The sequence below is a fragment of the Lethenteron reissneri genome, chromosome 51, assembly GCF_015708825.2.
Source record: "Lethenteron reissneri isolate LAM-NWPU_2019-01 chromosome 51, ASM1570882v1, whole genome shotgun sequence".
Lineage (NCBI taxonomy): Eukaryota > Metazoa > Chordata > Hyperoartia > Petromyzontiformes > Petromyzontidae > Lethenteron > Lethenteron reissneri.
Genome location: NC_083829.1, coordinates 1018407 through 1038247, shown reverse-complemented (window position 1 = coordinate 1038247; position 19841 = coordinate 1018407). Strand labels below are relative to the sequence as shown.

General features: G+C 46.1%; 1 protein-coding gene across 1 annotated transcript in view; it reads left to right on the top strand.

Annotated features, from left to right (window-relative positions):
* Positions 1 to 208: 208 nt before the first annotated feature.
* LOC133355624 (synaptophysin-like) overlaps positions 209 to 19841 on the top strand; it is a 63969-nt gene continuing 44336 nt past the window's right edge. Inside the window, exons 1-2 of the mRNA XM_061572991.1 lie at positions 209 to 414; positions 1199 to 1264. Of these exons, the coding sequence (XP_061428975.1) occupies positions 400 to 414; positions 1199 to 1264 (81 nt within the window). The 5' untranslated portion in view covers positions 209 to 399. The remainder of the gene's footprint in view (positions 415 to 1198; positions 1265 to 19841) is intronic.

Sequence of the window (19841 nt, the reverse complement as noted above, 5' to 3'; positions counted from 1 at the left end):
CCCTCCGCGTAAACCGAGTGGTGAACCCACCCGCTGCCTCCATCACAGCGGGGACCCACGTGGGAATCAAACCATCGCCGCCTCTGCCGCCGTCACAAGCCGCCGGCTGCGCTCCCGCCCGCCCGCCCGCTGTGTTCGTGCCGGGGGACGCCGCGCGGGAGGGAGGAAGGGAGGGAGGGCGAAGGGGCAAGGCTTCCGTGGTGACGTTGGAAAAATAAAAAAAACGAGCGATAAGAATTTGGCATCCAGCACACGGGCGACAGGGAGGGGGTGGTTTTGAGGGCGGATTAGGGCGACGAAGCGGTGGGAAAATCGAGCAGCAGCGTCGTCCTACACACGAAGCGCGCACACTGCCCACACAGCCACCCACTGCAGCAGCAGCAGCAGCAACCAGCAGCTATGGATGTGAATCAGGTGGGATTCGATGGTTCCGTAAGATGTAATCGCAGCAAATGTAATGCGTGGAGGGAAGAGAAAAGCTGAGGCAGAGAGGATGACGAGGAATGGTTGGAAAATAGAATTCGGTTTTTGTGTAGCAGTAGTAGTGTCAGCGGTCGTTTCTGTGATGTAACCGCAAATGTGCTGCGTTGCTGCAGGTTTAATATAATTACATGTGTGCGTGTGTATGGAAGCTCTAGCCAATGGTTGGATTAATGTTGCACGTTTTTTTTTAGATTAAAAAAATGAAAATGTTATTGTCCGCTCGATAGATGTGTTCGTGTGTGAGACGGTGACACAATGTAGGACATCTCCATCGCAGCGCTGTTCATTGTAGCTATGGAGAGAGGATGCTTTGGCCAGTCTAAGCATATTGAATGGCTGTTTAATTTTTGTTTGATCACTTATGCTAAGGCTAAACAACACAAATTGCCACGTGATGTTTGACAATGTTTGACAACGTCGATGCAGATCTTTTTTTCAAATATCTGCAAGACCAATAATCATCAATATTATTACACGCATTGGTTTCCTGTATTCGATATTACAACATGCAATGTTTACTTGGCGCAATCGGTTCTATATTTCTAATGGATGGTTGCAGATGATTAATTTTTTTTATCGATTTACGCTAATAACTGTAGCGACGTAACCCACCGAATTGGATCGTTGTAGATTTTAATGTGTACAGTGCACACATTTATTTGACTATTATACACTAACCATTATCTGTTTTTTTCCTTGTGTCTTAATTGTATAGTTAGTGGCTCAGGGTCGTTTTCGAATCATCAAAGAACCCTTGGGCTTTATCAAGGTCCTGCAATGGGTGAGTCGAAATCATATTCCTTTTGTTTATATTTACACACACCTATTGTCTTAATAAATTTCAGGATTCGGCGTTGAGTGTAACAGCAGTCGGGAGAAAAATGGCCTTCATTCGCTTGTAGTGGGGCAGGCAAGCGTGACGAGACTGCATTCGACGCGGATGTGTTGAACAAAGCAATTAAAACATTGACGACGACACGTAACAACCCTAGCAAGATTCCGCACGAGCAGATGATGTTGATCGTATTCTGTTCACTGGGGACGGATGGAATTGGACAGGTTTGTGTGGAGGAGTGATGATGTGGCGTAGTTGGTGGTGGTGATGGGGCGTGGTGGTGATGACGGTAGTGGTAGTGGTGATGGTAATAACGGTGGTGGTGGTGATGAACGGTAGTGGTGATGGTGGTGGTAATAACGGTGGTGGTGACGGTAATGGTGATGGTGGTGGTAATAACGGTGGTGGTGACGGTAATGGTGATGGTGGTGGTAATAACGGTGGTGATGACGGTAGTGGTGATGGTGGTGGTAATAACGGTGGTGATGACGGTAGTGGGGTGATGGTGGTGGTAATAAACGGTGGTGATACGGTAGTGGTGATGGTGGTGGTAATAACGGCGGTGGTGACGGTAGTGGTGATGGTGGTGGTAATAACGGTGGTGATGACGGTAGTGGTGATGGTGGTGGTAATAACGGTGGTGGTGACGGTAGTGGTGATGGTGGTGGTAATAACGGTGGTGGTGACGGTAGTGGTGATGGTGGTGGTAATAACGGTGGTGGTGACGGTAGTGGTGATGGTGGTGGTAATAACGGTGGTGGTGACGGTAGTGCTTGTGGTGATGATGGTGGTGGTGGATGCCAGATGCTAATTTCCTTGCTGCACACAAAGAAAATTCGTTGCTCCGCTGCGTGGCTATCCATGCCTTGGGTGCAGAGCATTTTAGGGGGGCGGTGGGGGGGCTTCTTTCAGCAGTGGATTGATCGGCGCTGATGATTATTTTGATGATTGCTGCTGCACACATCTTGCGCTCACATTTGTTGAGCTCATGGTTAAATTCGATTGGTTTTCGGCGTAAGACTTACACAAATACTATTTCGCCTTCACCATCAGAGTATGTAGTCGTGTTTAAAAAAACATACTCATAATTGCCGTCTCTTGATTTGTATGATTGCATTACTGCGATAATACCCCGTTGTGTTTTGGGGAAGGGGGAGTGGTGGCACAGTGGTTGACGCACTGCGCTATTAACCAAGCGACTCGCGTTCGATTCCTTGTCACGGCTAACGTCAGTGGCGAGTGATATCTGAACCGGCTCTGGGTTGGCCCGCCTTCAACCCGCATTGACCAGGGTGGTGAAGTATGGCCAGGCAATAGATTGACAGAGGGCTGTGAATGATCGTCATGAAATCTCACGTTTATTTAAACGTTGATGTCTTCGATTTGTTCACTCTTACATCAATATTTTACAAGTGGAGATCCTTCACTCGATTGTACTTGGACGGGATACCATGTCCGATGTTCCATTTGTTACAGTACAATAGGTATTTTTTGTCAATCCACTGCTGGATGACGGCCTCCATACGCACCGTGAAGGGTCGTCGGGGTTATTTGACACCATACTTCACCACTCCTGGGTCTGGTGCGTGTTGAAGGCAGAGAGCATCGACGTTGGAGCGTAGCCACACAGTACAGCAATGTTCATTTGCTGTTCCTTGGGGTCGAGCCACGTGGCCGCCGCCTGTTTTCATTAATTGGCTTCAAAATGTGTAAAGTGTCGGGCTGTGCATATTAAGAATATGACGTCAAAGGCACACAATGGGGCGACAACCCATGGGTGATGACGTCATAGTATTGAATGTCCCCTGTACAGCAAATGGAGCACGCCTTGGTCATTTCCATGCAAACAATTGCGAGACCAGACAAAGATCACCTGTGATAGCCTTTAACAGACTCTTGGGGCAAGTGCAGTTTGCGAGCACCTATGCAGGTGCCGGCACGGCACACGAGGGGGTGAGTGGGCAGCACCACGCCCGGCCGCCTTTGTCTCCTCAGTGGCGATGTTCATACACACGCGCCAGCTTCTCATTTTGAGGCAGAATCGACCAAAGGCCCAGGAGTGGGAATCCAACTTGGATTGTTGGGTTCTTTACGCAGCGCGCTACCTGCTGCATCACCACTCACCAGACACACACAACGATGGTTATGCACATGCAAGTACTACTCTATCATAATCATCACCAGGCATGGATCTGTCCACTGCTTGATGAAGGCCTCATGCTGTCTTCATCATAATGAGCCGTTGTCTTATCCACTGCTAGTTGAAGGCCTTCCCAAGCATGTATCATCTCACAGTCCTTCCGATGTCACAATCCATCTCCGCAGGGGACACTCCGCTGGGATGTGATCTCACCTGAGGATGCCATCTCAGTAAACACGTGGCTGGAACCCTCATCCCTGTCTTGAGCCCACCCCTTGTAGCAATGTGTTCTACCCAAGTTCACTTAATATCCTTAAGTCAATTTCATGTAATTCCAAACACACCTCTCCAGATTGTATAAACTGTAATACGGTAACGCTGCACGTGAAATATGAAACGCATATACGTATTCCGAGCATGTACAAGGGAAATGTGTAATTTGACACGTACACTTTACTATAATTGTATCAATTGTATTTAACGTACTGTTTAAATCTGTACGCATGGTGCAATATAACAGTTCCTTACATCTACCTACCCAGCCGCATTGCAGTATTTTGATTAACATGCACTCCTATGCATTGTAGGTGTGGCTTACAAATTCCTATCTAACAAGAAAACCTGGCTGCCAATTGAGGACAGAAATAAACACCCTCATGGTTGGTCTACGTATTTTAAAGGCATAGATGCCAAGGTTGTACTGTGTAGTAGGCAGCATTTATACTATACATGTGAACCAAGTCTCATCACGGCGGTTCGTTGTGTGGACATTGATAGCCGGTCTAAAACCATCAACTCCTATACACCTAATAAAGACTCTGGTTTGATTGTAAAAAACTGAACAGTAACACTGCGTAAAAGAAAATAAATATGTATGCTGAATTTTTTTCGCACAGTACGTAGGCAACGGTGTTAATGTACAAGAGGCCACTTTTCGGGCAGTGGATCTCCTTCAAAGCTCACGGGAAGCCCAGGGGAGTGAGCAAAAGGGCCATTGTTCAAAAATCGTCGCCTTTTAATATATTTTTTTCTTTCCAAGGCCACGGCGTTATTGAGGAACGTTGTTGTGGTGGTTGTTAATCGTGTTTGTGGACCACTGCCAATGTAGCAGCACCAGCAGCAGCATCACCAAATGATTCTGTTTGGTTTAAGGATGGATTGGCTTAAACCCGGACTCAAACCCATATCCTACCAGCCGTGCTGGCTCGGTGCTCTGACACAGTTTGTTAATCAGAATCTGAATATTTATTTGTACCGGATGAATCCGATGAGCTCTAAAGCTCTTTTATTTTTACAGATGTCCAGTAGAGAGGGGGCAGACGGGAACATTAAATGAGCAGCCGGCGTTTTCCACCACCTCGACGCCTCCTAGATCACGTCATTAACGCCAACAAGAGTGTTTTACATCAAGTGAATGTTGCTGCACGGCAAGGATTGATTTGATGCCAGCATAATAATAGTCGTGCGTTGAATATGTGACTATTGGCTGTCAGCTGGTAAACATTTTTAAATGAATGAACATATGAATACATTACTACTTGTGCATAATTTGTATGCAGTTGTTTTTGTCTGTGTGTTTAATGATAGGAGTCTCTTAAACATGTCAGCAAATGTCTTTAAAAAGCTAAACAGTACTAGCATAATATACAAACCCCTCAACACATTAATCAATAACACTGTAGCCTTAAAATGAAATATGTATAATAGGTGACGTTTTGGGGAATATCCCTTCTCTAATAGCGCGTTTATACCCGTCCATCATTGATTTATGTGCGATGGGGAAGGGCTATTACCTGCATCGTCGGCTATTGTGTATAAATATATTTTCCTCTTAAAGCCACGGTGTTATTAACGAATGTGTTGATTTTTGCTGTCATTTGTGCTTATGCACCACTGACAACGCAGCAACAGCATCTTCAAATAGATGCGTATGGTATACAGTACTGTACTGTGCCTTATCTGGGGATGCTGCGGTGGTTCGATGGTGAGCACACGCTTGACATACGACACAGAGTTTGTTTGTCGTTCCCCCACACCTCCGATTGGCTATGTACGGTACAAAAATAAGTCCTACATACATGCATAGAGACCCATATAATCACACAGAAACCCATAGACTCATCGGGCAGACCCATGGACTGGCACACCCCATCACGCACTTTCGGGTGTGTTTCTGCGGCCATCTGGAACGCTCTTCCGGTATTAGGAAGCCACTGGGAGCTATGCACTTTTTATCATCGAGATTGACAAACTAATTTCTTGAAAAACATATCTTTGTGTTTAGTTTGTTGTCCTTCCCCCGCACCTCCGATTAAAGACGTTTAACATCACCGGTTTGAACCTATCCCTCCTCCATCCTGACCCAGTAGTTGAAGCAATGGGTGGCAATTCTCTTCAATGCCTCCCTTGCACCCCCAGCAGCAGGTTTATAATGTAGACGCACCACGGTGAAGCCAATCGGCCAGGTTAACGTTGCAGTGGTCAATTGTCGGTACTCCTTACCCCCTTCCGAGATGCTTTGAGCAGCATTGAAAGTGTAGGGCCACAACAAAAATACCCTGCCTTGAGATCTGTTGTAAGAGAGCCTTATGCGACCAGTGGCCTGGGCAATACCTTTATAATCCTCTACAGCACCTGCCAGTAGTAGCCTGGGCAATGCCTTTATAATCCTCTACAGCACCTGCCAGTAGTAGCCTGGGCAATACCTTTATAATTCTCTACATCACCTGCCAGTAGTAGCCTGGGCAATACCTTTATAATCCTCTACAGCACCTGCTAGTAGTGGCCTGGGCAATGCCTTTATAATCCTCTACAGCACCTGCCAGTAGTAGCCTGGGCAATGCCTTTATAATCCTCTACAGCACCTGCCAGTAGTAGCCTGGACAATACCTTTATAATCCTCTACAGCACCTGCCAGTAGTAGCCTGGGCAATACCCTTATAATCCTCTACAGCACCTGCCAGCAGTGGCCTGGGCAATACCCTTATAATCCTCTACAGCACCTGCCAGTAGTAGCCTGGGCAATACCTTTATAATCCTCTACATCACCTGCCAGTAGTAGCCTGGGCAATACCTTTATAATCCTCTACATCACCTGTCAGTAGTGGCCTGGGCAATACCTTTATAATCCTTTACAGCACCTGCCAGTAGTAGCCTGGACAATACCTTTATAATCCTCTACATCACCTGCCAGTAGTGGCCTGGACAATACCTTTATAATCCTCTACATCACCTGCCAGTAGTAGCCTGGGCAATACCTTTATAATCCTCTACATCACCTGCCAGTAGTGGCCTGGGCAATACCTTGATAATCCTCTACAGCACCTGCCAGTAGTAGCCTGGACAATACCTTTATAATCCTCTACATCACCTGCCAGTAGTGGCCTGGACAATACCTTTATAATCCTCTACATCACCTGCCAGTAGTAGCCTGGGCAATACCTTTATAATCCTCTACATCACCTGCCAGTAGTGGCCTGGGCAATACCTTAATCATCCTCTACAGCACCTGCCAGTAGTGGCCTGGGCAATGCCTTTATGATCCTCTACATCACCTGCCAGTAGTAGCCTGGGCAATACCTTTATAATCCTCTACAGCACCTGCCAGTAGTGGCCTGGGCAATACCTTTATGATCCTCTACATCACCTGCCAGTAGTGGCCTGGGCAATGCCTTTATGATCCTCTACATCACCTGCCAGTAGTAGCCTGGACAATACCTTTATAATCCTCTACAGCACCTGCCAGTAGTAGCCTGGGCAATACCTTTATAATCCTCTACAGCACCTGCCAGTAGAGGCCTGGGCAATACCTTTATAATCCTCTACAGCACCTGCCAGTAGTAGCCTGGGCAATACCTTTATAATCCTCTACAGCACCTGCTAGTAGTGGCCTGGGCAATGCCTTTATAATCCTCTACAGCACCTGCCAGTAGTAGCCTGGGCAATGCCTTTATAATCCTCTACAGCACCTGCCAGTAGTAGCCTGGACAATACCTTTATAATCCTCTACAGCACCTGCCAGTAGTAGCCTGGGCAATACCCTTATAATCCTCTACAGCACCTGCCAGCAGTGGCCTGGGCAATACCTTTATAATCCTCTACAGCACCTGCCAGTAGTAGCCTGGGCAATGCCTTTATAATCCTCTACAGTATATTTGACCTTCCACTGCAATGCGGCAAGGTATACAATACTCTACGATCTTGTGCACACGTGTGTGCAATTATTAATCCCATCGCAGGCACATGCATACCACCAAGGATTTTTTGTTGGGCGTTGTATCTCTGATTTATGACATTTGCAGTGCAACATACAATGTGGCACTGCCGATTCTGCATTACAGGACTGCATTGTTAATGCAGTGATGGTATTTGTTTCACTAACAGTACTGTGTGTGTGCATCTACCAGTCACCTCAGTCAGCCAACCCCACGGCACCTGTAACCTGCAGGGTCTGTCCCGAGACCTCCCGTCAGCGAACCTTCGACACTTCACTTGGCCTCAAAGTGCACAGGTGCCGTGGTGACATCACCATCACTTAGTGTCGAATGGCAGGGTATTGGTATTGGTTTTGGTTATATACAAGTTGTGTTTTGACGGCGTGTATTTTGAGTGAATCATTCCGCGACGCTGCACATGCGTACAGTCGTACGTAGGGCTAAGTCAAGGTCTTGCCAATACACGTGCGTGGTTGTAATCTTACCACTGCGCATTAACATGCGCGCACAATGTCACTATTTACAGATTTCGCCCCATTGTGTTGGTGTCCAAGGCGAAATGTCAAATTTTCTAAGTGACTGCACTGTACATTCGAATAAAGTACTCGAAAGATACAGTAATAATCATTAAACTACCTACGGTATTGCATAGCATTGACTGATACGAAGAGTAAATGAGCTTATGTAGGACACACCGTTGGATGGAATGATGATGATGATGGCCAATGGCCAAGACTGCAGCCAAATGGAGCAAGACACACCCCAGAGGATGACCACTTCCATTATATGGATTGATGGATGGGATAAAATCATGTGCAGAAGTGAAGGTGGATTGTGGCATCTCAAGATGACGGGGGATGGCTGTGGCGTGTGGGGGGGGTGAGGCCTTCATCCAGCAGTGGATCGATTGTGGCTGATGATGAGAGCACAGTAATACTGCAATGTTTTACACCCATAATGAGGTCTCCTTTGCAAATGTATTGTCTGGGATAGATAAAAAAAATTGCCATTGTTAAAAATGTGACATTTGCAGTAACTACTCTACATAACACAGTACTGTTAGACAATCATGACCGATTTAAATTCTCATTCATCGAAGGGCTTGAAAGCTTAAATGTGTCTAAAATACTTTATTGGATTAGATATTAAAATCTGTCCTGTAAATTTGAAACATCTGAAAGGCAAACATTTATAATTTTGGACTCACAATAATTATGGTGCAGACGTTGAGTGGTTTCATTTATAGGAGCAACCTAGAGTACAATAGTGCATTTAGTCTCATGCTAAACACTTACATATGATCCCACATGATCAGAAAACCATGTAATTCAACTCCCATGTGAGAGTGGCCCTAAAGCCAACAGAAAGTAGACAAAGCCTGCGAAAGTTACTGCACCGTATAATAGTACAGTCTCGTACAATTAATCGTCAGCCATGGTCAGTAAACTGCGAGATGAAGATCTACCCAGGCCACCGCCATCCCTGCGATGCAAAGAATCCCAATCAACATCTTAGGCCCAACCTCATTTCATCGCTCCGTGTCAATAGTGCGTAACTGTCGTACACATTATAAAGTATAGATTATAACCTTAAAATGAAATAAGTCTGTGTCACCACGGCCTTACAAATTGCACATGAATGGATGCAATGAATATCACGTCGCGGACTGCTTTTCGCTTGCAAGTTTCAGATTTACTGCAATACACCCGTCCTTGGACGGGCAAAAGGCGAGTTATAATAACAACGCATTCAATCGAGCACTCGGAGGCATGGAGCCAAGTGATGCACTATAAACATGGTGTCCTGGTGCCGTTCACCAGCAAATTTTGTTTTTAACTGACTACTGCACGGCGATATACAGTACAGTATGTATAATGCACAATACAAGATAAATACCCAGTCCCTATTACCCGCTGGTAATCTGCAGGTAACGGATGTCACGTCATTATTCTTGTGGTCCGAAATGTTATCGTGGATAATTCATCCTGTTTTCTGCGGGATCATCCGTGATTTCTCTTACCCCGTGGATAAGAGGGGTAATATCGCGGGATAACCCCGTGGTTTACGGGAATCCGTGATACTGGTCCCCCATATCACCGCGGATAAGAGTTGTTCTCCTGCACTGTACATGTACTTCACGCCATAAATGACTATACTGCATAGTACATTTAATTTAGAAATCGTGTAGTCGTTGGAACAGCATCTTGAAATGCAATTTCGTTTCGATGATAAATATAACGAAGTAAATTTTGCACTGTACACTATTGGTGCACTACTCCAGTATAATAAACAGTGCATTTGTGTGCCTCAAAACCATTGCCTGCTACAGGAGTAATATTTGACAGCACACAAGGGTTGTGGTCCACTACCAACCATGCAGCTATGGCTGTCGTGACTTAGGGGTGACCTCTAGAAATGAGGCATTGGGCTGGGTGGCTTGGAGGGATGCCCAATGAGGATTCTTTGCAGCCGCATTGACCGGATCTTGACAACAGTGGATTGGCGCTTGGGCCACAGCCGAGTTATCAGTCGGGCCAATTTGATAATTATAATTATCCGTCTATTTAGTGTTAAATTTTTAAAATGCCTTTATTTTCCCAGGACAGTCAGTCCTGGTTTCCGCAAATGCCGTTCCGGTGTCTCGCAGATTTAGTGGGGGATTTCGTCCCGGTGTGATATTTTCTGGCCTCGTGATACAGGCAGGGCCCACCATTGTCAGCGCTGCTCCGCTATGTGGGCAGCGCTGGTGATTGAGTGCATGGTAGTGTGGCGGTTAGCGCGCTGCACTACGAACCTGGTGATCCGAGTTCGATTCCCGCTCATGGCCAACGCCGGTGGTGATTATATGAACCGGTCCTGGGCCTCCCCTAGGTCGACTCAGCCTCAGATGAGTACTTGGTGCGGTGTGTAAAAACATCGCCACCGGGGAGATAAAGGCATCTGGACGTGGTGCTAGCCACCCCGGCCTTTGTAGGTGCTCGCGAACAGCACTTGCCCCAACAGTCTGTTATGGCTATCGGGGGGATCTTTGTTGCTTTGTAAAAGTGGATGGGGGTGATGGATGGAGGGAGGGACTGGCAGCTCACCAAGCTGTCTTAGTTAACCCTCCCAAAAATGTGTGCTTTTGCTCTTTAATGTGTTTCTCTTCTCAGCGTATCTTGTTCCGTATGACAACGTGAAAGTGCACTGAATGTATAAAATGAAAAGTATAGAATTGTACAACAATACTCTTTCCAAATTATTTGTGTTAAGTGTAGTCACATGGTAAAAAATAGGCATGTAAAACGTCACCCTGTGATTTAGATTCGACATGTTTGGTCACATAAACCATTACAATCCGTACGGCAAGGGCATGCCCTTATCCAGCAGTGGATTGACACAAATGCTGTACATTAACATGTTAATATCATATTGTACTATACTCCCAAATGTCCTGGTTTACCTGGGACAGTCTCAGTGGTTTCAGAACAGCTGTCCCGCTATCCGCGAAGCATTTGTTTGATCCTGCATTTTATCCCGGATTTAAATTGTACGGTCGACTCGCCAATACTTGACTCACCAATACTTAACTCACTCACCAATACATGTGTAGTGAGTCCAACTGAGTCGCAGACGTTATCTTAGGAGCAACACTATTTATTTACACAACGGTACGTAACATAACACAATCTACACTCGGGTCTCGAATGCCCATCTAACCACGCTATGGCAGAACTAGACACGGTTCGCTATCCCGGTCCGGACCACAAGCTGGGTCCCGGGTCGCGTGGCTCGAGGCTTCTTCTCCCCGACGTGGATCTTCGTAACACCAACACACAAAGAACCCCGAGCTTCTCACGGGGGCCTCGTTATATGCCCCCGGGCTGGGGCTGGTTAAACATAAGTGACCATATAGATAGTTATAGGAGTGCCTCCAACTGGTGTAAGAATAGGTGAATAAAGTGTAAGCAGGTGACTTGTTACAACGTGTCGGTGTGAGTAATTATTACGTGCTTTTATTTAACTCACTCTGTCTGTTGTTGTTGTTGTCGTATCCTCAAATCTTGTAACTCAATTTTAACCCACTTCCCAATGTGGTATCGACTGCAAACTTAGTATAGTTATGTCTTACTGATGACAATACTATATTATATCATAAAAAATGAGTATTGGGCGGGAGGTTTTTCAGAGGAGCAGATGGGGCCCAAGGTCACAAAGAATGAGGGCCCCCTCACGGTGTGGCGCAGTGCTAGCGATTGAGTGGGCACAGTTAGCTGTCATGTTCACCGCATTGAACACGATGGTGAATGGCATGCAATCCCTACCCTTTCCCTGCCTTGCCCATTGCACTCTGGTATTTGCTTCAGATTTACAACACTGTGCTGATCTCATCAAGGAGCATGAAGCATCACGTGAACTCCAGTCATCTTTGCAACGGCCGTTTGCTAACCGTCGAATAAAGACGGCCACTGCATCGTGCGCTTTCAGATGCGTTTCTGCGGCCTTCTGGAATGCTCTTCCGATATTAGAAATTCACTGGAGTAATGCACTTTTAAATCTAAATTCAAAACTAATTTCTTTAGAACAGTTTTTTGTATTTAGTTCATTCCCCCGCACGTCCGATTAGCACAGTTGGCCTACGTATGGTGCGAAAGAAGTTCAACTTACATATATTACCGTATTGCTTGTAACTTACAGATGAGTAGCCACCAGAGCTATTGGTTGCCTCCATTAAACATATCTATTTATTCCTCATCATTTGCTTCACGCTTTTATCAAAAACGAATGCACAATTTGAAAGAGGGGGATTCTGTATTTGCCTATCATTGGGCATTGCTCATCCCATGGTTCTCACGTAAGTGGAATTGAAGGACAATCATCTTTCAATGCATCGGGTTCTATTCTTGCGCATGACAGCAGCAATGTGTTCACGAGATAGATGCCAACGTCGATGTCTCCTGGCCACGACGAGAGGGCTTCAGGAGCGAGAGTTGGTGTAGTTTTGCTATTCATCCTCCGTTGGACGAGCGCAGACTGCAGTGGTTTATTATACGAGCCATAGAGATTTGATTGCATGGCCACATTCACTGCGGTTTGTGTAGAATTTTCCATTTGTTATATCAAGAGTACAGAGGTATGGTTATGGGCATGTATGAACAATAACGGCATTGCGGAGTGGTGGTGCACTGTATATTTAATTTCAGTTTCACTCGGATGCCCGCTTCCAGTCTGAAGCGCTCGCCTGCATAATCAAGTCATGGCCTGGAGCGCAGCCGCACATGACAGTCGCCATCACGGTGCAGGCAGAGCGCCGCGCACACGACTCGGCAGATGTGCAATGTTAAGGACACACGCAATCGTACGGCCGTGCATTAGCAACTCTCCCGTGCAGGGCTATTCTGAAACGCCTTCGCGCAAAGCACCGCGCACACGGACGCGCGCGCCGATTTCGGGGTGGGTGGAACGGTGTTTGCGTCCGTGTTAACGAGCGCCCTCGCCAGCGATTGAGGACGAGAGAAGAAGCCATTGGGAGCCGCGTTGGGCCACGCAATACGACTTCCATTTTAGAGCGTCGCAAGATATCAATTGGCTGAACATTTAGTGTACATCCTGCCGTGCGTTGTTCGTTGCTTTTTTCAAGAACAGATATTGCCCTCGCTCACAATACCCACTCACTCCCTCACCACCCCACCACTCACCGCCTCACTCACCCACCCATCCGCTCACCCACTTTCTCACCCGCACTTACTCGCTCACCTTGCTGAATGCGCATATTTAACATAATCCCACTGCATAATGTTTTGATTTTTCAAACAGATCTCCTCGTCGGTGCTAAATGCATTAAACCGCGTTGGGAATTCTATATCTGTGAAATTTATTTTACATCCTCGAGAATGATCCTTAAAAAAATACAGGACGATACATTTATTTCTAATGACCCTCTGTTTTCTAATACCCTCAGCTTATGCATCATTGAGTGCTGTAAACAACTCATGCTGACTGTCTTTGACAAAATTTACCAGGATAGTGCTGATTTTATAAATGTATTGCGACTGGTTGAAGACAGGATCTAAAAGAGATGATGTTGTTTTATCTGTACTATACTGTAATTTCTATCTACAGTACTATTTTAATGGGGGCATCTTTAAATGGATCAGCATATACCCCGTGTCACTGTACATGTCTATTGTCTTACATGCACGTTTACGTTTCATGTTAAATGCAAGTAAACGTAATAATATTGGAGATGGTGTAAGTAGAAGAGATCTCACCCGGATGTAAATTGAACAAGATGTCGAGTGTAAAATTAGATTCCAAGCGAGTATGCTTTTGTGTAATATGTTACAATAAAACGGGGAAAAAACCTGCGTAAATTTCTGCCAATTCTCTTTCGCCCAAATGTTAGTCCTGTCCTGTAGTGTTCATTGTGTGAAAAATTGATCCGCAAATGGCTTCACTCAGACCGCCGTGGACTTTTTACTGAATTCTGATATCACGCTGCACATTTAATCTCTATTTTTTTTATTATATTATTTGGGTCTTTCGCTAAAGCTACGTAGATAGAAAAAATAATAATAAAAATATCACGACGTTTTGATCGCAACGCAAGCAATCGTCATCAAGTACAAACAATATTGTTTCATGACGCATCACAAGAAGTGCCAATGACACATGCCGTTTCAAATGTGCCATTGATGAGTCGTGTAAAATGGTGCCTCTCTTGACATTGCAGATCTGTGCAGCTATTCTCCGCAGTATAATACTATAATATTCGTAATTTAAAGCCCTTCATCAATCCACTGCTCGATGAAGGCCTCCCTGCAGATGAGATTTTAAAAAAATATGGATACACCGTACTGGCATGTATATTTTATCAGGGTCCTTTATCTAACCTTAGAGCAATCGATAATCATTATTTTCCATACATGCAATGCCGTTTTTGTTAATCCACCGCTGGATGAGGGTCTTCCATCGCCGTGTGGGACATGGTGGTGGGGAGGGGACTATACGTTGCCATGCTGGTCAGCGTGAGTTGGTGCAGACTCAGCGGGGAGTGGGTTGGAGCAGGTCCGTTTAAAATACCACTCGGCCACTGATGTTCAGTCGCCATGGCAACCGCGACGTAGGGCCGTATAGATTTGAGACATTCGAAGTCAACAAGCATCTTCCGCTACACGTGGGCAGTGGGATGCAGTGTAAGAGTGCGATAACAGAAGATATATATATTTTTACAAATAAAATGTGGATTTGAGATGCGATTACTTATTAATTATTCGAAATGGGCAAAGGACGGGGGGGGGGGGTATCCCGAGTAAACAAGTCCCAGTAATTGGTTCTTTACCCTTCTATCTGGCAACAAAACTGACACCTTTTTGCAAGGAGTCATGTTTGCATAGACCGCAATACCTGCAGTCATAATACAAACAAAAGAACATAACTCTGATAATGTGCACTGTCCTTGAAGTTGATTGGTCCACACCCGAGACAGCTTTCCTTAGAGCCTAGTCTCATATGGGTTGGACCAGATGACGCCAAAAGGCGCACAACTCAAGGACAATGCACCATCAGAGTATGAGAGCTCGGGGCAAGCATCTACACTATAAGAGTTAAGAGTTATGTTCTTTTGTTTGTATTGTAGGGGTGTTAAAGAGAGGGCCCGTTATGCATGGCAGCCTATGGAAAACAAACACAGTGGGCGGGGCTACGTAAGTGCACGAGGAGGTGCCCTCTACGACGTCCGAGCCAGACACCCTGGGGGGGGCTGGTTCGAACGTTATGATCCCCCGGGGCCCCACCCCTCAGGGAGGGGTTGGGTATAAAAGGGGATGTTCAAAGGGCTCAAGTCAGTTATGTTTAAGCTAAGGGAAGAAGACTGAAGACGTCTTAGATAGAGCCCTGGACTCCCCTGGTTCGATGTCCTTTTCAGGGCCGGACAGGACTGAGCCAGCGGCGTGGTCCCGAAAGCCAGAGCCGGTGCTCTTGTAAGAGCTGGTCTGGAACTCCGGGTACCGGGCCCGACTTACCAGTGTCGGGCCAGTTAGCCTCCCCTAGCCCATTAGTGGAGGATTCGGGGCTAGGACAGAGTTAGCTAGGGGTGTATCCCGAGTTATACGGGTGAGGGGGCCGATACCCCCTCGAGTGTGTATATGCCCACTGTCGTATTGTGAATAAATATACGTGTGCCTCAACCTCGGCGTCAAGCGTCTTCACCGGTACTTCAGTATTATGACTGCAGGTATTGCGGTCTATGCAAACATGACTCCTTGCAAAAAGGTGTCAGTTTTGTTGCCAGATAGAAGGGTAAAGAACCAATTATCATATTTTTACTGGCAAATGAGGTCCCCATAGTGTAGATGCTTGCCCTGAGCTCTCATACTCTGATGGTGCATTGTCCTTGAGTTGTGCGCCTTTTGGCGTCATCTGGTCCAACCCATATGAGACTAGGCTCTAAGGAAAGCTGTCTCGGGTGTGGACCAATCAACTTCAAGGACAGTGCACATTATCAGAGTTATGTTCTTTTGTTTGTATTATGACTGCAGGTATTGCGGTCTATGCAAACATGACTCCTTGCAAAAAGGTGTCAGTTTTGTTGCCAGATAGAAGGGTAAAGAACCAATTATCAAGTCCCAGTAAACATGCCAATATTGGACCAAGTTTGGGTACCAATGTTTCGCGTTTACTGGGGTCGGTAGGGCTCATGAGCAGTGGAAGGAATGCAAACATGTACATTTATTAGCAGTCGACTACAGTACCCATTTACTGGTTTAATCTGTGCATGAACCCGGTGAGCCGAGTTTGATTTCAGGCCACGGGCAATATTAGTGGATAGTGACGTCTAAACTGGTTGTGGAGGTCCCCCAACCTCAGCCAACTTACTCGTATCAGCTTGGCGAAGCATGGTCTGGCAAAGATCCCCAGTATAGCTTCAACAGACTGTATAAGCAAGTGTTGTCGGTGAACACCTATGAAAACCGGCATGGCCGGTGGTCAGCACCATGCCTGGCCGCCTTTGTCTCCCGAGTGGCGATGTTTCCCCAGTGGCAATGTTTACACACCGCATCATTTGAGGTTGAGTAAACCTATGGGAGGCCCAGGACCGGTTCAATTAATTAATTAATTGTCACGGGTATTGGCCGTGAGCCAGAATCGAACTCTGGTCATCGTATGGCGTGCTACCCGCTACACTACTGCTCCACCCATCCAGCAGCGGATTGACGAAAGGCTGTAGACGTAATCTGACTTGTGTGCAGTGTAGGTTCTTCAGAAGGATGTTTGTTCAAAGGATCGTGGCTGCTCATGAGTATTTGCGAAAGAGTCAACCAATGAGCAATTATACCAGGGCATTACAGAGCAGTGTTATTCACTAATTTTCAGAGGGGGGGGGGGCACTTTCAGCCATAAGACGTCAGTATAAGGGCCGCCACACATTTGAAACCTTTGAGTTTGACAGCACGATGGGGTATTTTCACATTTGTCTATTGTCAGGGGCCGCACTAAAGCCCCCACGGGCCGCCAGTGGCCTGCAGGCCTTGCAATGAAGAACACTGGTACAGAGTGTGGTGTTTATAGCAATGGCGTTATAAATCTGTAAGGCGGAAAGGGATTGTATGGCCAGCACCATGCCCACCAGGCCATCTCTGTCTCTTCCACCATCGCTGGTATACACGAGGTTATGGGTTCGTACCCGACTCTGATGCCTGTATATATGGATTTTGCATGTTTCTCTTACCGTGGTAATGTAGATTTTTCTCCGGGTCCTCTGGTTTTTCCCTCCACATTTATAAAAATGCGTTTTAGAGTATTTGGCTGCAATACATTTCCACATGATAAGCCACTTCGTTGGGCTATCATTTGCAGCCAGGTCGCTTCTGAAAAAGAGCTACATAGCTCAGTGGGCCTTACCTGGTAAAATAATAGTTTAGTTTCATATTCTTGGTTCTTTCGGTAAAGTCACGTAGAAGGGAAATAATCAAATAATATTTTTTATATTAATATTCTTTTATTATTTCTCTTCTACGTGGCTTTACCGAAAGAACCAAGAATATGAATCCCTGCAGTCACGAAAGCTTTAAATCAATGTTTAGTTTCAGTTTAATGCTGATAATACCACCACAGTCGGTAGTCTTTTAAGGTCGAGTTAACATGTCCGTAGGCCAGGATAAGGAAGCTATTGCCATTGCTCGTTTATTAGATAATTACACCTGGGTTAGGAATCGAAGTTGGTTTGCGGTGTGGTCTGTGCATTGCTGCTCAGCTGCTCCCACGCGTTCGCACCAAACGAAAGCCACCCTATTTCTGGGATGCAACATGCAGCTCCGGAGCCGCATGCTGCCTCTTTGGCTGCCCCCTTGTGGCTCTTTGGCTGCCCCCTTCTGTCTCTTTGGCTGCCCCTTGTGGCTCTTTGGCTGCCCCTTGTGGGCTGGCGTTATTTTTACTTAAATCTTAAACATAATTATACGTAACGATAATTGGTTAAATATGGCAGGGAATGGTTCACTATGGAATTTCTTGGTAAGAAAAATGTACAACCGTCAAACTGTATTGTTAAAGAATAACCAAGGGTGGGGGGGGGGGGGAACTAAATAGATGCAGTTCATTCCATCACCTATTTTGTTTGTTTAAGTCAGAATGTGTGTTGTCATCTGCTGTGTATACCTGCTGTGTTTGTGTATAAGTAACTCTGCGTGTGATGCGGCTCTCAGAACAATGTTGGTCAAAGACAAAAAAAATGGCTCCTTCTTTAAAAGGTTTCATCCGACCCCCTCTTTTAGATGGTATTTTGGTCCACTCTTCCATGCTGACCAAACGTCTTGGAGTGGGGGAAGGATACGCACTTATAGCCTCACACGACGTGGCGACTGATATTGACAGTGCTGTTTGTTGCTGGCTGGTCACTTGTTTTTGGGCCTCTGCGCCTGTGCTCAGCAACAGGGTGAGAATGTGTTTGGGGTGGCTAAAATCAATTATTTCGTGTTTAACGTCCCAGAACAAGAGGGTGCAAGCTTGCCACGAGCAGGGCGCCTCGGTGGCGAGAGTGGGTGCCGCGGTGGCGAGATATGAACAACCTTGCCTGGTATATAGGAGGTCGTGGTTACAATCCTGACCCTGATGCCTGTATATTTGAAGTTTGCATGTCTCTTTCTCTTCCCCCAGTCACATGGAATCTTCTCTGGGTCCTTCAGTTTTTCCCTCCACATTTAGGATCAACATGCATTTAGAGTATTTGGCTGCTCTGCATTTCGACATGATACTCCACTTGGTTGAGCTATCATTTGTGATAGCAAGGTCGCTTCTGAAAAAGAGTTGTATATAGCTCATACAACTCTTTTGGGCCTTACCTGGTAAGAGATTTTTTTTATATAAATGGTTCTAAACAACATGGTGGATCGATGCGTACCCAGGCCGCTACGCGCGCTGCCAGTGGTAACCTTGCTCCCTCGTAGTCTCGCCGCGTCTGGCGTCAAGAGGTGCCACTGTATTAGGGCTGCGTTGTGAAATAATCCGAGCCGGTAAATGTGCGTCATGCGTCCTGCCGGTCGACCGTGAGCTGCGGCAAAGCGCCCACCTCCCTGTGCTCGCGCTGCCTCGTGTCAACAAGCCCATCTCAGGTTTCCTCCACAATGAGCACAGAGATTCACCTTTGCGCAGCTTGATTAGCGCACGGATGTTGTTCCGGCCTCCCGACTTTTTTGGTTTATATTTAAACATTTATTTTACTTCACGGAAGCCCTTCCAGCTTATGCCAAATTCCAGCAGCTTAGTCAAGTCTGGCTTCTTAGCAGAGGGTTTACTGTACCTCGGTTTAAACTGCTGTCAGATGAATCCTAAAATACTGTGAGAAATTATTAATTTCAGACAGCATGTGGCAATATTTAACACGAAAGCTTTTGTGACCAACATTATCCATAATAGAGGCTTTCGCGTAAATTAAATGTGTTGTTAAACCCGCCACCACTCGACAGCCAATTAGCAGAGGTGGGACAAAGTCATTGTTATGCAAGTCCAAGTCGAGTTGCAAGTCTTTGTACATTTTGCCGAGTCGAGTCTGAAGTCATCAAATTCATGACTCGAGTCTGACTCGAGTCCAAGTCACATGACTCGAGTCCACACCTCAGAGGTGGGACAAAGTCATTGTTATGCACGTCCAAGTCGAGTTGCAAGTCTTTGTACATTTTGCCGAGTCGAGTCT